Genomic DNA, 19,710 nt, shown 5'->3' with positions numbered 1-19,710 from the left:
GGTTTGCTTTAATACTTGTACACACATGCACATATATACAGACAAAGAGAAAATTTTGATATTTTAATAAGAGAAAAAAAGCAGCTTCTTATAAGACTCAACCAGCCACTAAGTCTCTGTTTATGCACTGCAAGAAAAGGTATGCCTTATTTTGTATATTTTACAGATATTTAAATATCTTGTGTATTTTACAAATATGAACATGCAAGCATACACATTTATACATACTATTTATTTGATTTTTGAATAACCTCCTGCTTATTCCTGCCCCAGCTTATCATAGAAAACTGTGCTGCTGTGAGGAGGAAGGAGAATTTCTCAGCCATTAAATAAAGAAGGGGGAGAGTTTGTTTAACACCAAACTGTCAGCGACTTGGTGGGTCTTTATTTACTCGGGCACTGGCACAAAGCGCATTCTATTTTAGGACGAGTGTTTTCCCTGGACACCCTCAGTTCAGATAGAGCTACTCATGAAAAAAATAATAAACAGTAATATCATAATTTAACGACAAGCATGGGCATTTATCATGTCATTAAACACTCTAAAACAAAAATGTGATATTCAAAATAATTTTGAATTAAGAAAAAAAAAACTATACTACTGCTATTAAAACTCTGCTGGAACAAATTACAGCTCTGACTTCATTTGTAAAAAGAGAGATGAAAAAGCAGCTAGAAGAGCGAGAGTAGATTAAAAAGGCAAATGTGTGTATGCTGAGTGCTTGTTCTCTACAAAGCAGGGCCATTCCACACAACTAAACCACACATCTAGAATCACATCCTCTTCAGCAGGATCAATCCAAAATGAAGTAATGAAATATGCACTGTTCTGTGTTATTTTTTTTTCTCCCTCGCGTGCTTCCCTGATCCTTTGACAAATCGCGTGCAACTGGAAATCTCCATAAATCATGATTAAAGACAAGTATATCATCAGCCGAGCGTATATCTTCCCTGGCCTGACCCGTCCCCTAATGAGAAAAGACCCTAGACTATCTTGGCTGATTAATTAATTCAAAATGTCGGCTGTTATTCAAATGCAGGCCTGGTGCTATTTGAATAACACTTGACAGCGATGCCTGAAGAAATAATTTCGAATTTGTGTGGCTCTCTGATGCATTGCTGATGATAGCATGAGGAAATGCTACACAATCTGCTCTCTCTCTCTCCGTTTACCCCTCTGACTCCACCCTTCTTTTCTACCTTTTCTCCCCTCCTGTCTCACCTCTTCAGTCTGCATGCTGAGTTTCATTACTTCCCCCCGGCGTTAGTGTGGTCCGCTCTCTGTGGTCCGGTATTTCCACTAAAGCCAGTGTGTTAGTGCTGCACCCCCCCGTCTGTGCTGATCACCGCAAGCTGCACAGAGGGGGAATTAGCACTGAGGGGAGGCCAGTCTGGTGAAGAGAGAGAGAGAGAGAGAGAGAAAGAGAGAGAGAAGCTCAAAAAGAGAGAGAGGGAGAGTGAAGGCAGACAGAAAGAGAGAAAAGGACAGGGAAAAACAGAGGACAGAGAAAAAGAGAGAGAGAACAGAGAAAAAGAAAGAGTACAGAGAGAGAGAGGACAGAGAAAGAGAGAAAGCAGAGAGATGAAAGAGAAAGCACAAAAGAGGACGAAAAAGGAGAAAGAGAGAAAAGAACGAAAGAAAAAGAAAAAATAAAGAGAGAACAGTGAGAAAGAGAGAGAAAAAAAAGGAGTAAGAAAAAGAGAAAACAGACAGACAGAGAAACAGAAAGAAAGAAAGAAAGAAAGAAAGAAAGAAGAGAGTGGGAGAAAACAGAAGAAAAGCGAGAGAGAGAGACAGACAGACAGACAGGGAACGTGTCCAGGGTTTTTTGTGTAGTTACAACAATATACCATGACTTTGCTGACAACTGGCCGTGCTGTCAGAGTGACACACACACCCATACACATTATTTGGTTTTCCCACGATGACACACAGCTTGTTTCTGCATGCAGCAATTTATTGCGGGTGGAGGACGAGCTGAGGGGCTGATTGTGATAACAACACACACACACACACACACACACACACACACACACAGTAGCTCACAGCTGCTTCAAACACGACCATTTAAAACATCTGCCCTACTGAGAGCACATCTGAAAGTGCAAGTATTTCAGTTTTAATTTGTGGAAATTGGTGGTGCCACATTTCTAAGCGCACAGTATTTGTGCATGTCTGAGTGTGTATGTGTGCCTGGGTATGTGTGTGTGTGTTCTATCTTGCTTCTCATCAGGCATGGAAGGTAATCAGGGCTCAGGAGAGAGGAGAAGCTCAGTCATTAAATAAATTAACTACGCCGCTCGCCAATCCCACCGCACTTGCAAACTACAGCCGTGCTCTGCATACCTGCATTATTTCACACATGCAGAAATACAATACTCACACAGATACTACGTTTTTTACATGAAAATCTGAAACGCATACAAATCAGCATACACCATTCACACAAACACCTCCATACAAACACACACACTCTGTGTCACGTTGAAAGTGTCTCTAATTTCAGGAGGAAGGAGAGGAACGCCCTCTGCCCTGCGTGTGTATATGTTCTACATTTGCATGCCGTTACTCTTCTACTCTACGTGATTATATTAGAAGACTGGGAGCAAATTAACAAGGATGTGGAGTGCTGTGTAAATTACACAAGCAGTGGGGAATGATATGCTCCTCAATGCCTCCTCCCATGAATACTGTCCAAGAAAATGCTTTCTCATACTAACAAACTGAGCAGCAAACTAGGAGCAGTGGAATCCAATCAAAGCAGAGCTGGGCGATGACGAAATGTCAACATTTCATTTTTCATACTGATGATACAAGGTGCAAAAAGTATTCAAAAGAAAGCAAAGCGTAAATTGCTTAACTTGGACGCACTCTTAAAATTAAAAGGACATGAAAGTATTCCTTGGGAGTGACGCTATATAAGAACTCAATTTGGTTCCCTAAATAATATTTCAGTAGATGTTTCTTTAAAGAATCACATTTGTAAATGAGGTATGTTAGTATAGAGAACCTTAAAGTTTACATAACCTCCACATAATGTACATGTTCCATAGAAGTTAAAGATTTTACCTTGAAATCTACATGCAAGAACCATATGTGAACATTTATTTGAGTTCTGAGTATTGAGTTTTTTTGAGTACTGTATTTTTACAGTGTATAGTCGCATTTACAAATGTCACATTTTATGCAACCCCCTAATGTCACTTATTTACTTATTCACTTATTAAACTCTTATTTACTGTGTTATCATCATTTGATGCCTGTTGGAATATTGCAACAGCAATTAGTGGTGTTTTCTTTTTCCCTTAAATGTCTTCACATTTATCATGATCAATATATTTTTCTGAGATATTTTTCATGTTTTTTTTCAGAGTTAGACTAGAGAGTAGTATCCTAGAAAAGCAAGTTTCTAAGATCAGAGTAAGAGCAGTTATCTTTAACTAACTGTAAACTGAACTTGAGTAGCTACTTCAAAATGCACTTCTCACCGGACAACTTATTTAATTTTAAACTTACTTATTTTTCTTTTTAAATGAGATACAGAAAGTAAGTATTAAAAAGTTTCTGCAAGAACACTACTTAAATCATTACACTGCTATCTCCAGGCAAAGTTTGGGAAACAGTTCAGATTCAGGCTGCAATGTTTTACCCTAAGAATATTTTTGTGTGCTGGAATGAACTTCCTTGCTTTGTCATATGATCCATTCTGTTTGAAGCAAACATCAAATGCAACAGTATAACAAAGAAAAAAAGAATCTACCAAACTCACTGCCCCCTATCTCTCTGTTAACTGTTAACATTCCTTTTTTTCTCTTATAGAAGTTACTGATTTACTCCTAGCAGATTCTCATACTGTCTTGCTCCCCTGATATCCCACAAGAGGGAGAAAACCCGAACTGAGCCATGTAAAACAAATCCGTATCAATCATCTTGACAGAGCCGCAGCTTATTTCAGAGGTAGAAGTGAGCAAAATACTCCTTGTCAGCAGAATGGCCTCTGTCAGAAGGGCTTCTTTACACACCCACAGCTATGTGCAGAGACAAATGTCCCCCGAAATTCTGTGCAATGGGGCAGGCTGAGTTTCTTTCTGCTCTGACTCAGAGATGGAACAAGTGCATTTTTGGATGAATGGACAAGAGGCCAAGGATCACCATGGCCCAGATTATTAAAAATTCATGCCGTAGGACACAACAGATAATGATATCATGGCTGCTGTGCATCACTGAATTTTGTTCACCTATTCTCACTTTGATGCAAAATAAAACCATGCATGGGGGATTTCATGAGGGAATGGAGATTTAGCTGCAGGTTTGATGCGTTCCTTGGGATACTGGAGGTCCTGATCACAAGTAAATACATACTAACTAAACCTTTGGTGACTTTTCAGGATAAGGAAAAAAATATAAGCTAATTTAATAAGTAATTTTGGACCATTTCTACTGGTCCACTTATCATATTCACATAATGTAAAGAGCAGCTAGCATGTTTTTTTTTATTTAAAAAAAGGTTTTGATAGGGCAGTGATGATATATATGACAGTATATATTTAGACTTTCAAATACAAATATATAATTTCAAAATTATAAGTTAAACTGTAAAGGTTTTTTTTATGTCATAGTAACACCACAGTATTGCATTCCATTGTGTTTCAGCTCTTTTTCAAATGCCTTCTACCCACAAGCAGCTATTGAACTCAGGCCATTAGTAATAATGCATTAGGCTGCGTCAAGCTGAGGCATACTGAGCGGAGCGGGGTGTTTTGTATTGACGGGGCAGGAACTCTCAGGCCGCGGACATGCGGTTTCCTCTGCATCTCGCCCTCAATAAGATTACTGCAGCAGAGCCATGAGACAAGCAGAGTGCCAAGAAGCCTGATTAAATGAATTAACAAGTAACTGACACGCTGTCTCTGGGACGCTGCCACTGCCAGGGAGAGCTGGAGAGAGAGAGGCAGAGAGAGGCAGAGAGAGAGAGAGAGAGAGAGAGAGAGAGGGAGAAAAATCTGGCATCTTAAAAAACTCACCACAAAAAGAGTGAAAAGTCTGCCTTACTTTTATGAAGCTGCACAGTTTTTTCATAATTTGGCTCTTTTATTAATTTAATGAAACTAAATCAAGTCAATCAGTCACATACTGAAGCATCAGAAAGAAAAAAGCAAGCTCTGCTGTGACAGAGACTTCATCATCACCTTCAGAAAGCTGTAGTGACTGACAGTTATCACCAAGTGCTGGCAGAGGCATTCATTCAGGAGGACCTCCAAGCACCAAGTGAGAGAAAAAGAAGATGTGAGGAAGGAAAGACATTAGAGGAAAGAGATGGGGGTGGTTTGAGAGAAAAATAGCTGTAATGTACTTGCTATGACCTCCACTTTCTGAAAGAGAATAAAAACCAGCTCTTTTTTGCTGCTTTTCAATCCCCATCAAAGCAGTGCAGAGGGGAAGGACAGCATTCTCCACTCTCGCCCATTAATCACCGCTTTCTGGGAGCCGCGCACGGATTAATTTCTGTCAAACCAAACATTGGTGCATTTTGTTATGGTGCTGTTCGCTCCTCATTCAACCCCTGCAGCGGCCAGGTTTCTGTCCAAAATGAAGAGAAGAGAAGAGAAAAGAAGAGAAGAGAAGAGAAGAGAAGAGAAGAGAAGAGAAGAGAAGAGAAGAGCAGTAGCACAGTGTGGACGAGCGAGGCAGCATAGGAGCAGGAGAGAGACGGAGAGACTGTATCCCTGGGGCTCTGACACCAATTAAGCCATTTCACCACAGGCCCAAAACTGGATATGCCCCCTTTCCCTGAAACCTGAGACAGCATCTAGCTCTGGCTGGCCCAGCGCCATCTTTCCGTTGCTTCAGCTTACAAAAATGAACTTCAAGGGATTAGAGTGGGGAGAAGAGAGAAAGAGAAAGAAAGACAGAGGAATGGGCCACATTTGGAGTGAGCTTTTGTGTAGTTTAAATGATAGGATTTATAAAGATGGTGGATTTGGGAAAGTAGAGTAGTCCCCCTAGCACAGTTAGGTGCATGGATAGTAAATCTCACTAGTTCAGTTAGGAATTAAAGGCTTTCTCTGTGTGAGACGCACTCCACTCGCACACTCTTTCTTCCTGCTGTCTTTTTCTTAATTCAACTCTCTGCCTGCCCCAATTATGCCAACAATGGCAAATAGCTTTCGTCCAGTGTTTCAAGAGTGTGAGAGCAGGTGAGCTCAGAAAAGTTAGGGTCAAATATTTAAGCAGCATTTAGTAAAAGGAGTGTATGTTTAACGGGGGAGGGGAGTGGTTAGGGGGGCATTAAACGCGTGAACATTAAATAACAACACTGGAGTCAAAGTGAGCAATGGCATCAGGATGCTTTCTTAATATTAAATAAATAAGTAGAAAATCGATCAATATATAATCCCTCTAGCGATTAAACCTAAAGAACACAGAGCTGTCGGTTTCAACCTCAGCCGCTTGGACCGGCCGTCTGCAAGCTATCAGACGTTTACATCTGCTTTTGAGTCTTTTACGGTTGCCTTTCGGTACACGGCAACGTGGGGCTTGTCAGGGCCGTGGGAGACTAATGCAAGCTTTGCTATGAATTAAATATAAGAAATCTTAACACAGCGGCCAATAAGAATTATTTGCCTTATTAAAGCAGCAGAAGACGCTGATTAAAATTTCATTGCATTGCAGTCTTTTTCCTTTTTCTGCTTTTGATAGATCATTCTAATGTGTGAAAAGCAGGAGGAACAATGGCATGGGGACTTAATTTGAGCAATGCAAACAGGCAGAAGAGAGAAGACAAGCAGTTTTGGGAGAATAAGAGTGTTAAACGAGTGCAATGCGTTGCATTTAATATTCTAACAGCAGATTACAGTCTGCTTCTCTTTCATCATAGAACAGTATTTGCCTCCCAAATTGGACTACATGGTTTAATGAGACAGGTGTAGGTTTAGAAATGAAATCTAAATCCCGACTGTATAAAAAATGAATGCTTTTCCAATTAAATGAAAAAAAAAATTATATATATATATAATATATATATATATATATATATATATATATATATATATAAATTAAGTACTATGCAAAAGTCTTACATACCTGAGAAACCATTTACCATCTTACCATAAACAAATAAATGCTTATTGCTTACTACCAGGTTTATTTGTTTAAAAAAGTATATTATTTATTTGTATTGATGAGCGCAAGTATGTTAGCTTAACTTTTTCCAAATCTCTCCTTGAGGAAGCGCACTATTTACAGTAACCATCCAATACCTAGCTAAATGAAATAAGATGTGCTGCTGATTGAGTTTCACAAATCCACGCAATGGCTGGAGTTCACAGAGAAGTCAGGAACCAAACTTGTGTTCTTCTACCTGTATCCTTCTAACCAAGATATCATTCCAAAAAAATTACATTTTACAGCAATTAGGTTTATTTATATTTATTCTAATATTATGTAATGTTTACCAGCAAAAACACACTTACTAGAGTTATAAATAGTTTTAAAACCAAAACAACACAAGCACGTAAATATTTTTAAAAAATATAGTTCTTTTGCACAGTACTAAATATCACAGGGTTCTGAGTAATAAATATATAATTTGCAGTGTATACATATATATATACATATATATATATCAGATATTTAAAATGCAAATTCACACGTTAACTTTAACCAATTCTTATTTTAAAAATCTCCCCCAAGGCAGCGCTGTGAGGCTGTCCCAGAAAAGCCATCCTTGCTTCACCAGAGTGGTAGAGCACACATATGTACTCTGCATGAGAAAGTAAATGAACTTGAGAGTATCCACTGGTCCTGATGGAAATCCCTTCCCTGAAACAGCGAGCCTAATGAAATGGAGATCTATAAATAGCACCATCATTATGGTGAGAGAACTACTCTCGATCTGTACTCGCCTTACCATCTGACCCTCTTTGTACTAATATGTGTTCCACCAGCGATACGCCTTCTACCGGACGTCCTGGCAGCACTGAGGTAGCAGAACCAGGTGCAGATATTAATGATGACCTAATGAAACCTTGGTGAGCTGCAAACCAGCTGACCACCAGGCCAGACTATGAGCATCATGAAATGCTAAAAAAATATAAACTTCATAAATATAGATATAGATTAGATTATATACGTTTCATAATGTGAAGCAAAACTGAGCACAAAACAGGGAACAGAAGTGAAGTACTAATGGTGATGTTTTCATTGACCATAATGCAACTGGCTACATATCCATATAAATCTCCACAAGAAAAACATAAAATGTACCTTTTGTACAGAGCAGATGTCACTATTGTAAAATGCTGTAGCATTATGTGAGTGAAGTTTTATAAATGGTATACTATATAGACGACAGATGTAAACATTGCCCATATCTTTTTTTTGTCTTCTCTTATGAGACATAAACGCTATGCCGCTCGGCGCAAGGAAATTCTGAAGCTTTTATGCTCTGTGACAAAATTATTGATGACAACGTATCACAAATTGCACTTATTTCATATACACACATGTCAGGAAGGGGAAGATGTAAAATATTAAAACAGCAGCGGCAGGCAAGAACATTTACTTTTTTAAATGAAAATTTAATGTTTCAATACAGAGCACAATTTGGTTAACCCACAAAGAATAGCTGACAAGTCAGAGGTGATATGAGATTCATCAGATTTCCTCTCTCTAACCCTTCCAGAGTGTGTGTCTATGTGTATGTGTGTACATGTGTGTGCTGCTTAGAGCCCGTGCCTATAGTCATAGTCTTGACCTTTGACCTTTAGAAAAGGTCAAAGCTGTGCTGGGGTCACTGACACAGCCAACTAGACAAAAATTACATTCACAGAAAAACTTAGAAACTGCATGATTAATCCTCAAAAAATGTCTTAATAAAAAAATACAATTCTAATAACAACTAAATTTAACTAAACTAGAAATAACAATATTATTTAAACATTGAATATTCCCATAGAAGACAGAAAGACCACATCGAGCTAAAGGTGGCTCATACAATTGGAAAGTACAGTTTGTAGGCACTACGCACTTAGCACAGCTTCATCCACTATTTCATGGCCACTTTCTCATAAACAGGCTAAAAGACCAATGCGAAGTCAGATGTAATTAAATGAAACACGAGCTCATCTCATGCTGGACTGCCAGGGGGATGGGTGGGCTTTCTGCTGTGGGGAGGTCACATTTATTAAATAAGATTAGCAAATAAACGACAGTGTCACCGATAGCCACGCTCACGCTGAGGAGGGAACTAGGTGAGATGGGAAAAGTGCAGAGGAAGTTACTGAAACATTTATATTTTTGCACCTAAGTACTACTATATTAGTAAGGCTTTCAAAGTGATATTTAATGATATATTTAGTGTACTCCGGAAGAGCAGAGCATTTAGGCAAAGCTGTCCTACTGTGCTAAAATGTCTGCGTTCCATTCATTTTACTGCTTTTGTAGCCCTACAGAAATAAATGTTATATTTCTCATTAACACCAATCCAGAAATGTAATGCATGTTTCTACATTTTATAATTGTTTAGGCATTACCGTCAGAAGATATGTATAAAATAAAATTGCCCATACCCATTCCCATATTAAGTCTACATATAAGCTCTACTAAAGGCATAGATGGTTATCCACACAGTAGACAGTACACTGCATCTTCTGCACAGGGCAGTTTCCACTAGCATGGAATTTCCAATCAATCTTTGTACTGATGCATTCTGTCCATCTGAATGGAGAAAAAAAAAAACAATATAGTCATCCCAATCTAGATTAACAATTAACCTTCTGAAATTTTCTTGGCAAATGCTAATTGTTTTGCAGGTTACCATGAAGGATAATTTGCAAAACTTATTAGGAACTGTAGTTTTGCATTTGTGCATGTGTGACAATATGCTGAAGCTGAGGGTAAGCTATATGCCATGATAAGTTGTGGATATAGCCTATATAAAGATATATTTGTAATTATGAGGTACTGAGAGGAAAAACACACTGAGCATGTGAAAGTATGCGATTACTGATTTTTGGGGTTTTTCTCCCTTGAGTCTGACATCCACCCTTTCCCTCCCCTTCTCTCTTCTCCCTCTCATTTTCTTTTACACTTCCCCTTTTATTGCCACCCTCAGCTGGTAGAAGGCAAAGGGATTTGGGGAACTGTGAAGAAGATAGCCAGCCCCTTCTTTCTCAATCCGTCACTTGACCAGCAAATGAGAGAGAGAGAGAGAGAGAGAGAGAGAGCGAGAGAGAGAGAGAGGGAGCCCTGCTGAGAGAGAGCCATTCTGCCTCACACTATCTTGTCAGTGCAGACGCATCACTGGTGCAGACGCAAACAAAAAGCAGCCCAAAGTCAATTGTCTACTTGGCTGAATGGCTTTCTATTGTGGCCCGCATATATTTACCCCGGCATTCGGGAAAAAAAAGATGGGATCTGTACTATTGTAGCGAAAGGCAAGTGAGGAAGGCAGCACTTACTAATATTTACTTTTGATCTCTTGGACTCGCAGCGCTCACCATAAAGTGAAAGCTCTGCATGCCTGCCTGACTGCTGAAACATGGATTACGACCTGGAGTTAATATTTCATAGTTTCACGGCTAAGTGCACCTTTGTTATTTTGTAATTACCAAACAATTAATGAGTGTGTTCACTCATGAATTAATAAATATGTAATTAAGTGGTAATAAAAAAACTAATTTCATATATATGAATTCATATTAAGATCAGAGACAATGACATACCACTTCTACAATTCAAGAAAAAAAATCAGATTAACAATAACGATATCAATGATAACAATGATAATGCAGCAGATGTCAAATCAACTTCAGGGTAGATTCAGTTGGCTCATTACCATTTTGTCGGGGCGCCTCAAAACAAATGTTCCCCGAGGGTTTAAGAAATGCTTACTCTCTCCGTCGCCGCATTCCATTTATTCAAGGTAATGCTTTTAGCCTGCCTCGCATGTTGTTAATTACAACCATGGGTACACATTAATTCAGCCAGTTCAGAGCACGCAAATCAGGGGGCTTGCCCTGGACAAGCGAAAAAACAACACAAACAGTAGAGGACAGAGAGGAATAAAGTGTGTATATGTGTGTCTTGGGGAGGCGTGCAGGGGGCAGCTCTTGCTTTTGCCTTTGCCCCTGTATCTGTCTTGTTGTGTGAGTGATACTGTGTGTGTGTGTGTGTGTGTGTGTGTGTGTGAGAGAGAGAGAGAGAGAGACAGAGTGAGGGGCGCAGCACAGCAGGGGCCACACTGCTAGCTTTCTGCGGTCTCTCTTTTCTCCAGACCGCCCGGTCCTGAACTTGATGAGTCAAAGGTCAGAAAAACAACAAGTCAATAGGCAGGCAGCCTCTAAGCCAGTGATCGAGTGAAGGAAGAGCGAGCAAGAGGGGGAGAGAGAGAGAGAGGGAGCTTGTGATTTTGGCACTGTAATAGTTTTCTGTAATCTCTCTCTATTGATTAAACCTCACTTCAGAAAGGAGTGGTGCTTCAAAACACCTCTCTCTCTCCTTCTCTCTCTCTCCTTCCCTCTCTTGGTCAGAAATGCCATATGGAGGTAATCTTTCACCTTTGTTATTCCTTGCTGCTCTCGCTGCTTCTGCCACTGCCGCCGCCATCCCCACTCTCTATCGGAACGAGAGCAAACAAACCGAGCACAAGCCCCGACACACACACACACACTCAGTGTCTGATCACCCCAGCAGAGGTCTTCGTCAACCCGACACTGTAGTTCTGTATTCCCGCTTGAAATAAAGCCAACAAGTTTATTCTCCCCCTGCTTACAGGGTCTCTCAATCTGTGCACAGATAAGGCGCAATATGTACAAAACATACTGTCTGGCGGGACAGTAGACACATAAAAAATGCATGCTAGAAAATTATTACCTCCGTTTCTGGGTACTATGAAACTTTTGGTGAGAAATGAGCGATTATGATTATGCCTCCTGTAATTAAGCAGCAAAAGACCCTCTACAGCATCCTCGTTAAAGGCATACTCAGCCATCACCAGCCTGCTGCTTCTCAAACACACTCCTCGCATCCTCACAAAACCTTGAAAAAAAGGGAAGGGTGGTGCAATGAAAAAAGAAAAAGCACACATAAATGATAAAAATTCAAGGAAGGCTGTACAGAAGCAAAATAATTTCAAGCATTTCTGCCACATCCCCTTCATTTGATTCATTTAAATGCAAAAAGCGAGAGAAAGTGGAGAGAGAGAGGAAAAAAAACAAACCCCTCCTGCTAAAAACACTCAATTTACTGACAGGCAAATGACTTCATGCTGCCACTTAATCTCATTTCTTGCATAATGCCCTCTAATTAGCATATCAAAGTGAATTAATACTTCTAGGGCTTTAGCAAGGGGGAAATCTGCTCAGGGCCTCCAAAAGCAGTTAGTGGAGTGCCAAGAAAGCTCCCCTACACTACATACAGCTTTGCATTGCAAAACGCTTCCATCCATTTATCTGCTCTCTCTCTCTCGCTCTCTCCCTCTCCCACACCACCCAGACAACACTGACTACTGCTTGAAACGGAGAGAAGACTACAGTTTTTTACGTGCCCGGTCTCCTCTCCATAGTGCCCTGGGCTCCCAATAACATCCTAAATCTAGTAACTCAACTATCCTTTTTACAACACAGGGAACTTTTTTCCCACGTTTGGCAAATTTTAGCATTAAACTACAACTAATCAAGGTTAATGTTTTCTTTCATGCAGCATCAAAATTTTATCTGGCCTGGAGTGATAGAGCATACAGCATCTTTCTGTAACTCTAGTTTAGACTACATGACTTGTTGTACTGCACAAATCAAGTTGCCTGTGTACGGTCAGGAAACAATGAAAATATGGCTGTGCTGGTGTGATTCTGGCAGGCTTAGCGCCACTGGACTGTGTGCTGTTTGAGCCGTGTTGAATCAGGCAGGGGTAGATGATGCCACAGGGAGCAGTGAAAGGGTCGTGGTGTGCTCCAATACAGGCCAGTCTAAAAGGGCCATCAGACCAGCTGAATGATGCCAAGCACGGATAAGTAAGAAGAGGAGGTGGAAGCGGAGATCCACTGAACCCCCCCCACAGGTTACGGGCTGCAATTGTGAGCCTCCCGTGCATTCTTACACAGCCAGCGATGGTGACATTACAATTACACTGCCAGCAGAGGAGTATGTTATGTGAGTTTAATAGCTACAATTAAGAGCAGCACATACAAGAAAAAAGTCTTACATACAAATACTCCTTCCTGAAAATGCATGGATACACATAAAAAGGCCTAGACACACGCACGCATAACCAACTCCCAACACACACACACACACACACACACACACACACACACACACACACACATCTTTCTTCCACTCTTTTCCAAACAGATGTACATACATAGCTTTTTTTCATTCTCACTGTTTACATAGTTACAATGCAAACACTTCAGGTTTGATTTAGGCATTTCACCTTCCAGCCCCCATTACAACGGATTCAAGAGCAACACTGAATACTTCATCTTTTCAGAACTTGTCTCTCAGCACTGGCTGGAATATGAATTTCTCAAATATTTAAATATATATTCAGGCATTATTGCAAAAATGCTATTTACAATTACTACTTTTTCAAGTGTGACCAGAAAAAATATAAAATGCAGATATATGTCCTTGCAAATGTATATCAATGTATATGTAAAATTGTATATACAAAGTAAAATGTAATAAGAATATAAAAATGTAATATAATACAAATATAAAAACTGACAGGCAAATGACAAATACACACACACACACACTGTTATTTGTTACTTTTGCTATTAGATATTATTTTATATTATTTTTATATTTATTTAACATGATAAAAGATTAAATTACTTGAATAATAAAAATATAATAAGGAGTTCTTAGACCTAGTCGCTGTACTACAGACATCAAAATACACAACCCAATCTAAGCATAAGCTCTAAGTAGAGAAAATTAACACACAACATATCTACCTTAAATTTATATGGTCTTTGGTCCAAACTAACATTACCACATGTGCTGATACAACATATACACTCATCTCCACGCTGGCGATTTCTAAAGACGAATTCTGTACACGCCACAATTTTTTCTATTTTCAAGAATCTGATACACAAACACACAGCCCAGATTATAGCCCCACATCATACAACAACAACCGTTCAAGTCATGTCTCAACAAGTTCATAAACACAAATGTACACACAGCTTTGACAGTACATTTACTATATGTTCATGTGTGTGCATGTGACAAAGAGACAGTAAGTGAAAAACAAAAGAATGAAAAGAAAATGCAATGGGCAGAAAAGCGAAGCAAGAGTAGAATGCTTATCTGCGCCTCCGTTATCACCCTGATGAGACAATGTCCTTCAACAAGCCAATGAGGAAAAAACAAGCTTTCTGTTCAAAAAGAGAGAAGCTTTTCTCATCTTCTTACGACAAGACAGCCCTGAACCACTGCAGCAAGTACATCACTGCACTACCACAAACAATAACCTCTGTCAGACTACTTATTATTTCATAAGCCTGTTATTTATTTTAAAATTATCCTTAAAACCTTTCTCACAAACCATCAACACCATACATTTCAACTCCTTCTTTTAGTATTCTTATATATAATCACCCAGCCATTCCTCAGCAGAAGGAATTACTACTGTAAAACGGGAGACAATGCCAAACACGAAGCATATGTTCACTTATGGGTTAGGAAAGAAATTAGCAGAAAGAAGCTTGTTAGTGAATTAGCCTGGATGTGCTAAGGAGAAAAAAGAAACCCTTCAAAACAGGCTGCATCAAAAGGATTACAGCAACTGAGCTGGTAAACAAGCTCATTTAAATAATTAGCATACTTAGGGACTCTATTCTGTATGTATATTTAATTAGAGATATAATACAATATGGAACATAATTGTATTAAATGTAACACAATAGGCACACATGGAAGCGCACACCACAACCACAGGTGGGTTTAAAATATTGAAAGCCCACAAATAGCGGATGACAAATGTTTCTTGTAAATACAATTATGTAGGGAGCATGGTGTTAAAATAGGTTACATATGCTTCACTTAGAATGAAAACCTTTTACATTACTAAAATATGCTTTAATGAAAATACAAGCTGTTCTTGGGGTATGCATGGCACTCTCTTGTTCTGTATCTGCAAAGTTTAAAGGAATTTCAACAAGCTGTAAAGCTACACTTCAAACATTTTGCTTCACCATTCGCATTCACTTCTATCTCTGGACAGGCATAAAGAACAGCTCAAGCAGGCTGGGCAGCCGAGCAGGGCCTTGCCCTCCCCTGGCGGAGAGCTCCAGCGGCCTAGAAGTTCATTAAGTTTTATGATCTTCCCCGAGCCACTTCTGCTTATAAGCCACACAAAGTCCACAAATCTGGTAAAGCACAATTCTGCCTAAAACCACACTGTGGCATAATGGTACACACAGTTGGACGCATAGAAATGCCACAACACCACATCTGAATGAAAATTCTTTCTTCAATTTAAATTGCTTTGAATAATATATGTCAAAATAAAGTACACAACTGAATGCAGTAGTGTAATAATTTAAGATATTTTTTAGAACATGCTTATGACAGGGTGTTTAGAACAAGCTACAAAGTTCAGTTTTATTAAATGCACAGGCCACCTGCAAAGCCAGCTTTCTTAAGGACTAAGACTTAATTCGCTCCCCTCATTCATCTGCAATTTCCATCCCATGCCAAATGCCTGTCTGGGTCATGTAGCAATTCTTCTCTTTGCACAACATGTGTGTACTTTTGAACACATCCTCGCAGCATTATGTGCAAGTCCACAGTCACTTTAATAATACAAGATGCAGAATGGTGGGGGAAAAGCACATTAAATTACATCCCCTTGCTTTTGGATATATTACTGAACTGATGCGGTCTTTTGTGAGACAATGACATATGTTAATATATGACACAGGGGCACACAGTATGGCCTTGGCAACGCATGTGCTGAATTGATGCTGAATCTGTTGCTGAACTTCATTTACAATGTGGCGAGGCAGACTGAGTGAATGGTCAAATGTCAGAAAAATAAGAACAGAATATTTAGGCAGATGCGAAAACGTGGATCGTGTGTACATTTGTGACATTAATACACTGTAAAGCAGTTGCGCAAGAGGAATGCTTTTCCAAGTTTTGCCTTTTTTCTATAAGAAATTAATTATGAGTAACCAAAGTGGGCATTTTTTTTCTCAATGGTCAGTTGAGCGCTTTTAGATACAGTAACAGTTTCTTCACAATACACCTATATCAAATAAAATTTCAGAAAGCACAGAGTGCCATATTAACCAACAACAACAACAACAAAAAAACTTATTTCTGCACTTTTCCTGCTATTTTCTCAACTAGAGCACACTGGCTCCTATTTGCTATTAGGTTAACAGAATTCAGTATGGAGATCCATAGTGTGGACGTCCTGCATAATAAAATGGTGCCAATAATTACCTGCAGGACCGCCAATAGTGCCAATAATTATCCTATAAATTGGACATATAATTAGGCTAAAGACCACAGGAACTGGACTGCCCTCTCAACCACATTTCAACACATGCAATGAAGCTAGCGGTAATTATAATTAAGCAAACAGGCTAGGGAGAAACAGTAGCACGGAACATGTGGACACTTGCACACAAACACAGAACACTCTGACGCTCTATTCTACCCCAGCAATTTTTAATCGTTCTTTCTTTCGGGTTCAAATGGAACAATGTGAGAATGAGGCGATATAAACAAATGGCTAGCGGCAGCGTGCCTCGTGTAAGCCCCCCCGGAAACTAGGAGCTAGCCTCCATGAGGCAGCGGGAGACTGCCTTCTCACTCCGCCGGTAGCAGCCAGCAGGTCTTCAGCTGCTAACCGGTGCTTTTCTTTGCGCGTTGAGCTTTGCAGCATCTGACCGAGGAACAGAGGCGACCAGAGCAACGCCGAGGGAAAAGAAGACAACTAATAAAGATGGCGGTGTGTGAAGGTTTAGTGGCACAGGACTTGCCTCTTTTTGAGCCGTGCGGGTGGAATAAGTGGCCTTTTTCACAGAATGCACACTCTTACCTGTTTTCTCTTTGATCTCGCAGAGCACGCTGAAGAGGGCAGGCTTCATTCTGTGGCAGTTCAGCCCGTGTTTCCTGTTTCAGTTTGGAACAAGACACAAGATTGATATATAGTCACTTAAAATGATAAATGATTTTTTTTCTTTTTTGTCATTTTATACAACATTATTGTGTACCGAATGTTTTGCTTTTTCTTCTTTTAGGAACAACATCCTTTATTACCTCAAAAGAGAAGCTGGATTACAAATAACTACTACATGTTTAATTTTTAAAATAGTTTATTTATGCTATTTTTAGTTTTATCAATAATAGCATATAGACCTACATAAGCAGAAAAAATGTCATGCGGGGCAGGATAGGTCCTGAAATGGCTACGGGACAGTGATGCTGAAACTTTTAATTAAGTGTTTTAAAGAATAATAATCCTGAACATGTGCAGTGCAAGGATAGTCTACTGTTTACAAACTCTGAAAACAATTTAACCTACTTCTAATTTGAGGATTATTTTGGGACGTTTTAAATACATATAGACAGGTGACTGAAGAAACAAAAAGAGTCTAACTGTATGCGCTAACGTTGTACTAGTTTAAACATAACAGAAAAAAGGTTGTCTACATTATATGTACTGGTATCTATAAGGCAAAGCAAATAAAACCTCTGCATTTACGAAGTGAATGTTATTTTATCTATACCGCAAGCGCTCGATCAACAATTTTAAAGAAATCCACCAACTTTGCTTGCGCCTCGTCCAGACTTTGGTCTGTTATGGTCATGATCTGATGCAGAATGTCACCGATGTCTTGTTTCCTGCCGTCCCCATCGGTCCCGTCGTGTCCATGTGGAGGCGGCAGTGCCATGCCTCCCTGCACCGAGTGAGCAGCCAAATTCACGCCGCCGAGAGTCTGCATGATCCGCGCCTGCTCCGCGTCCATAGTCCGCCGCAACCCGATCAATGCGCTTCTTGCTCAGTAACCGAGGAAGCTAAAGAAACGCGGAATGAGCACATGCAAAAAAGGCTACGTGACTATATGAGGAGCATCTGCCGAGATGGTTTCGTCTCCGAAGCGGGTACGCGGCAACAAGGCGAATGAACCGCGACCACAACCGAGACAGAACTGTTAGGCAAAAGGCTTCACTTTCTCACAACAACAGGAAGAAAAAATCTCAACCGTCCACCAGTTCCGTTTCGAATATGTCCTTTAGAGAAATCTCAGCCTTATTTATTTCAACTTCAGCATCGAGGGGACAGCGGTTGCCCGTTGAATATTGTCCGAGCCTTCATGTCAAACTGACTTTCTCTTCGCAAAACACTGTTGAAGCTCCTTGGAGATGGCTGGATTTTTTGTCTATGTTTTGTAGTCTTCTTTGTATAATTTCTCCGTTTGCACTTCTTCAAAACTTGCACGAATCCGCACTGCAAACTGGCAGAAACAAGATCCGGGGAAATAATAATAACAGCGCGAATTGAATGAATGAACGATGTAAAAAGGAAAGAAACGCAAAACAACTGTTACCAAAATGTTGTCTTTCAGAAGAGTTTCCAAAAATGTGATCTAGGAATAAAATAAATGGTTGGCACCATCAGCAAAAATACAGCATAAAGGTGACAGTACAAAAATATAAAATGTACAAAAAGTTTTCTTAGGATGAGTGGGGGGAAACAGAGAAACTCGAAAAAAAATTAATTACACGCCATAAAGCGATGCGCAAAAATATCTGCTTGCTCAAATTTATGAGGCGAGCTCTTGGGCTGTGTGTGCTTTATGTTGTTTGATGGCAGCGGTAGTGAGCGATTGACAATGTGCCAATGCCACTCACTCAGTGTGGACGTGTCAGAGCTGAAGCTGAACAGAAAAAAACGCTACAAAAATCGACATAAAAATGCACGCTCCGCCCTGCAGAGGAGGGGTCTAGATTCTTGTCACTTCTTGCTAGAACCCCGAAAACAAGATGCCAGCGCGCTACTAATGATACTAGTGATGATAATGATGAAAGAAGAACATCGAAAAAGAAAGGCTGAAGTCCCACTTTGCCTGTGCCTCATTTAAAGCGCGCCCGTGCAGCGAGATGCCGTCACATTATAGACGCTGAGAGCGTTTTGCAATAAAACACGCGAAAGACATACCCGAAGTTTTATGTTGGCTGATACTACACTGATAATGGATTGCTCTAGCTCCTCGTTTCTCCACACCATAGCACGCTATGGTCGCCTCTACCAAGCCTGGCTAGCAGGGTAGGCGAGCGGAGGACATGTTTATAATATTGGAGCTAAAACGCTTTGGGCCAATCCTCGCTTCGCCTTTGTTTGAGCGAGTGCCCGAGCGTCCAATGGTAGGCCTGAACTATGTGTGAACGCCCGCCTGCGGAGCGCAGTACCGTGCAGCGTGAGAGCAACTTCTGATTGGTCGTTGCCACGGGTGACACGTACTGCCCAAGCAGGCGGCGCTGCGCAGGGCTCCACAGCAGTTGCTATGGTAGCAGACTGCGAGGAGATACAGTGACGTTTCCGCGCTTGCTGCTGGCGCGCGCATAATGGGGCTGTGCTGGGGTTCCTGCATGAACACCCGACCGAAATGAATGTCCAAAAGGCGAATGCTGATGCGTTCCCGTTCTTGCTGCCTTTAAATACACCCGTCGTACCGTTGGACC

General features: G+C 40.2%; 1 protein-coding gene across 6 annotated transcripts in view; it reads right to left on the bottom strand.

Moving 5' to 3' along the window:
* The window catches only part of pbx3b (pre-B-cell leukemia homeobox 3b), an 87,681-nt gene extending 68,412 nt beyond the window's left edge, over nt 1-19,269 (bottom strand). For all 6 annotated transcript variants that reach the window (XM_036578622.1, XM_036578624.1, XM_036578626.1 and 3 more), the window contains exons 1-2: nt 17,794-19,269; nt 17,063-17,136 (exon numbers count right to left, since the gene is read on the bottom strand). In XM_036578622.1, coding sequence (XP_036434515.1) covers nt 17,063-17,136; nt 17,794-17,993 — 274 coding nt within the window. In that variant the 5' untranslated portion in view covers nt 17,994-19,269. The remainder of the gene's footprint in view (nt 1-17,062; nt 17,137-17,793) is intronic.
* Nucleotides 19,270-19,710: the final 441 nt, after the last annotated feature.

Source organism: Colossoma macropomum, unplaced genomic scaffold (genome assembly GCF_904425465.1).
Source record: "Colossoma macropomum unplaced genomic scaffold, Colossoma_macropomum, whole genome shotgun sequence".
Classification (NCBI taxonomy): domain Eukaryota; kingdom Metazoa; phylum Chordata; class Actinopteri; order Characiformes; family Serrasalmidae; genus Colossoma; species Colossoma macropomum.
Note: the sequence above shows the minus strand (reverse complement) of the source record. Positions and strands in the feature narration are given on the sequence as shown.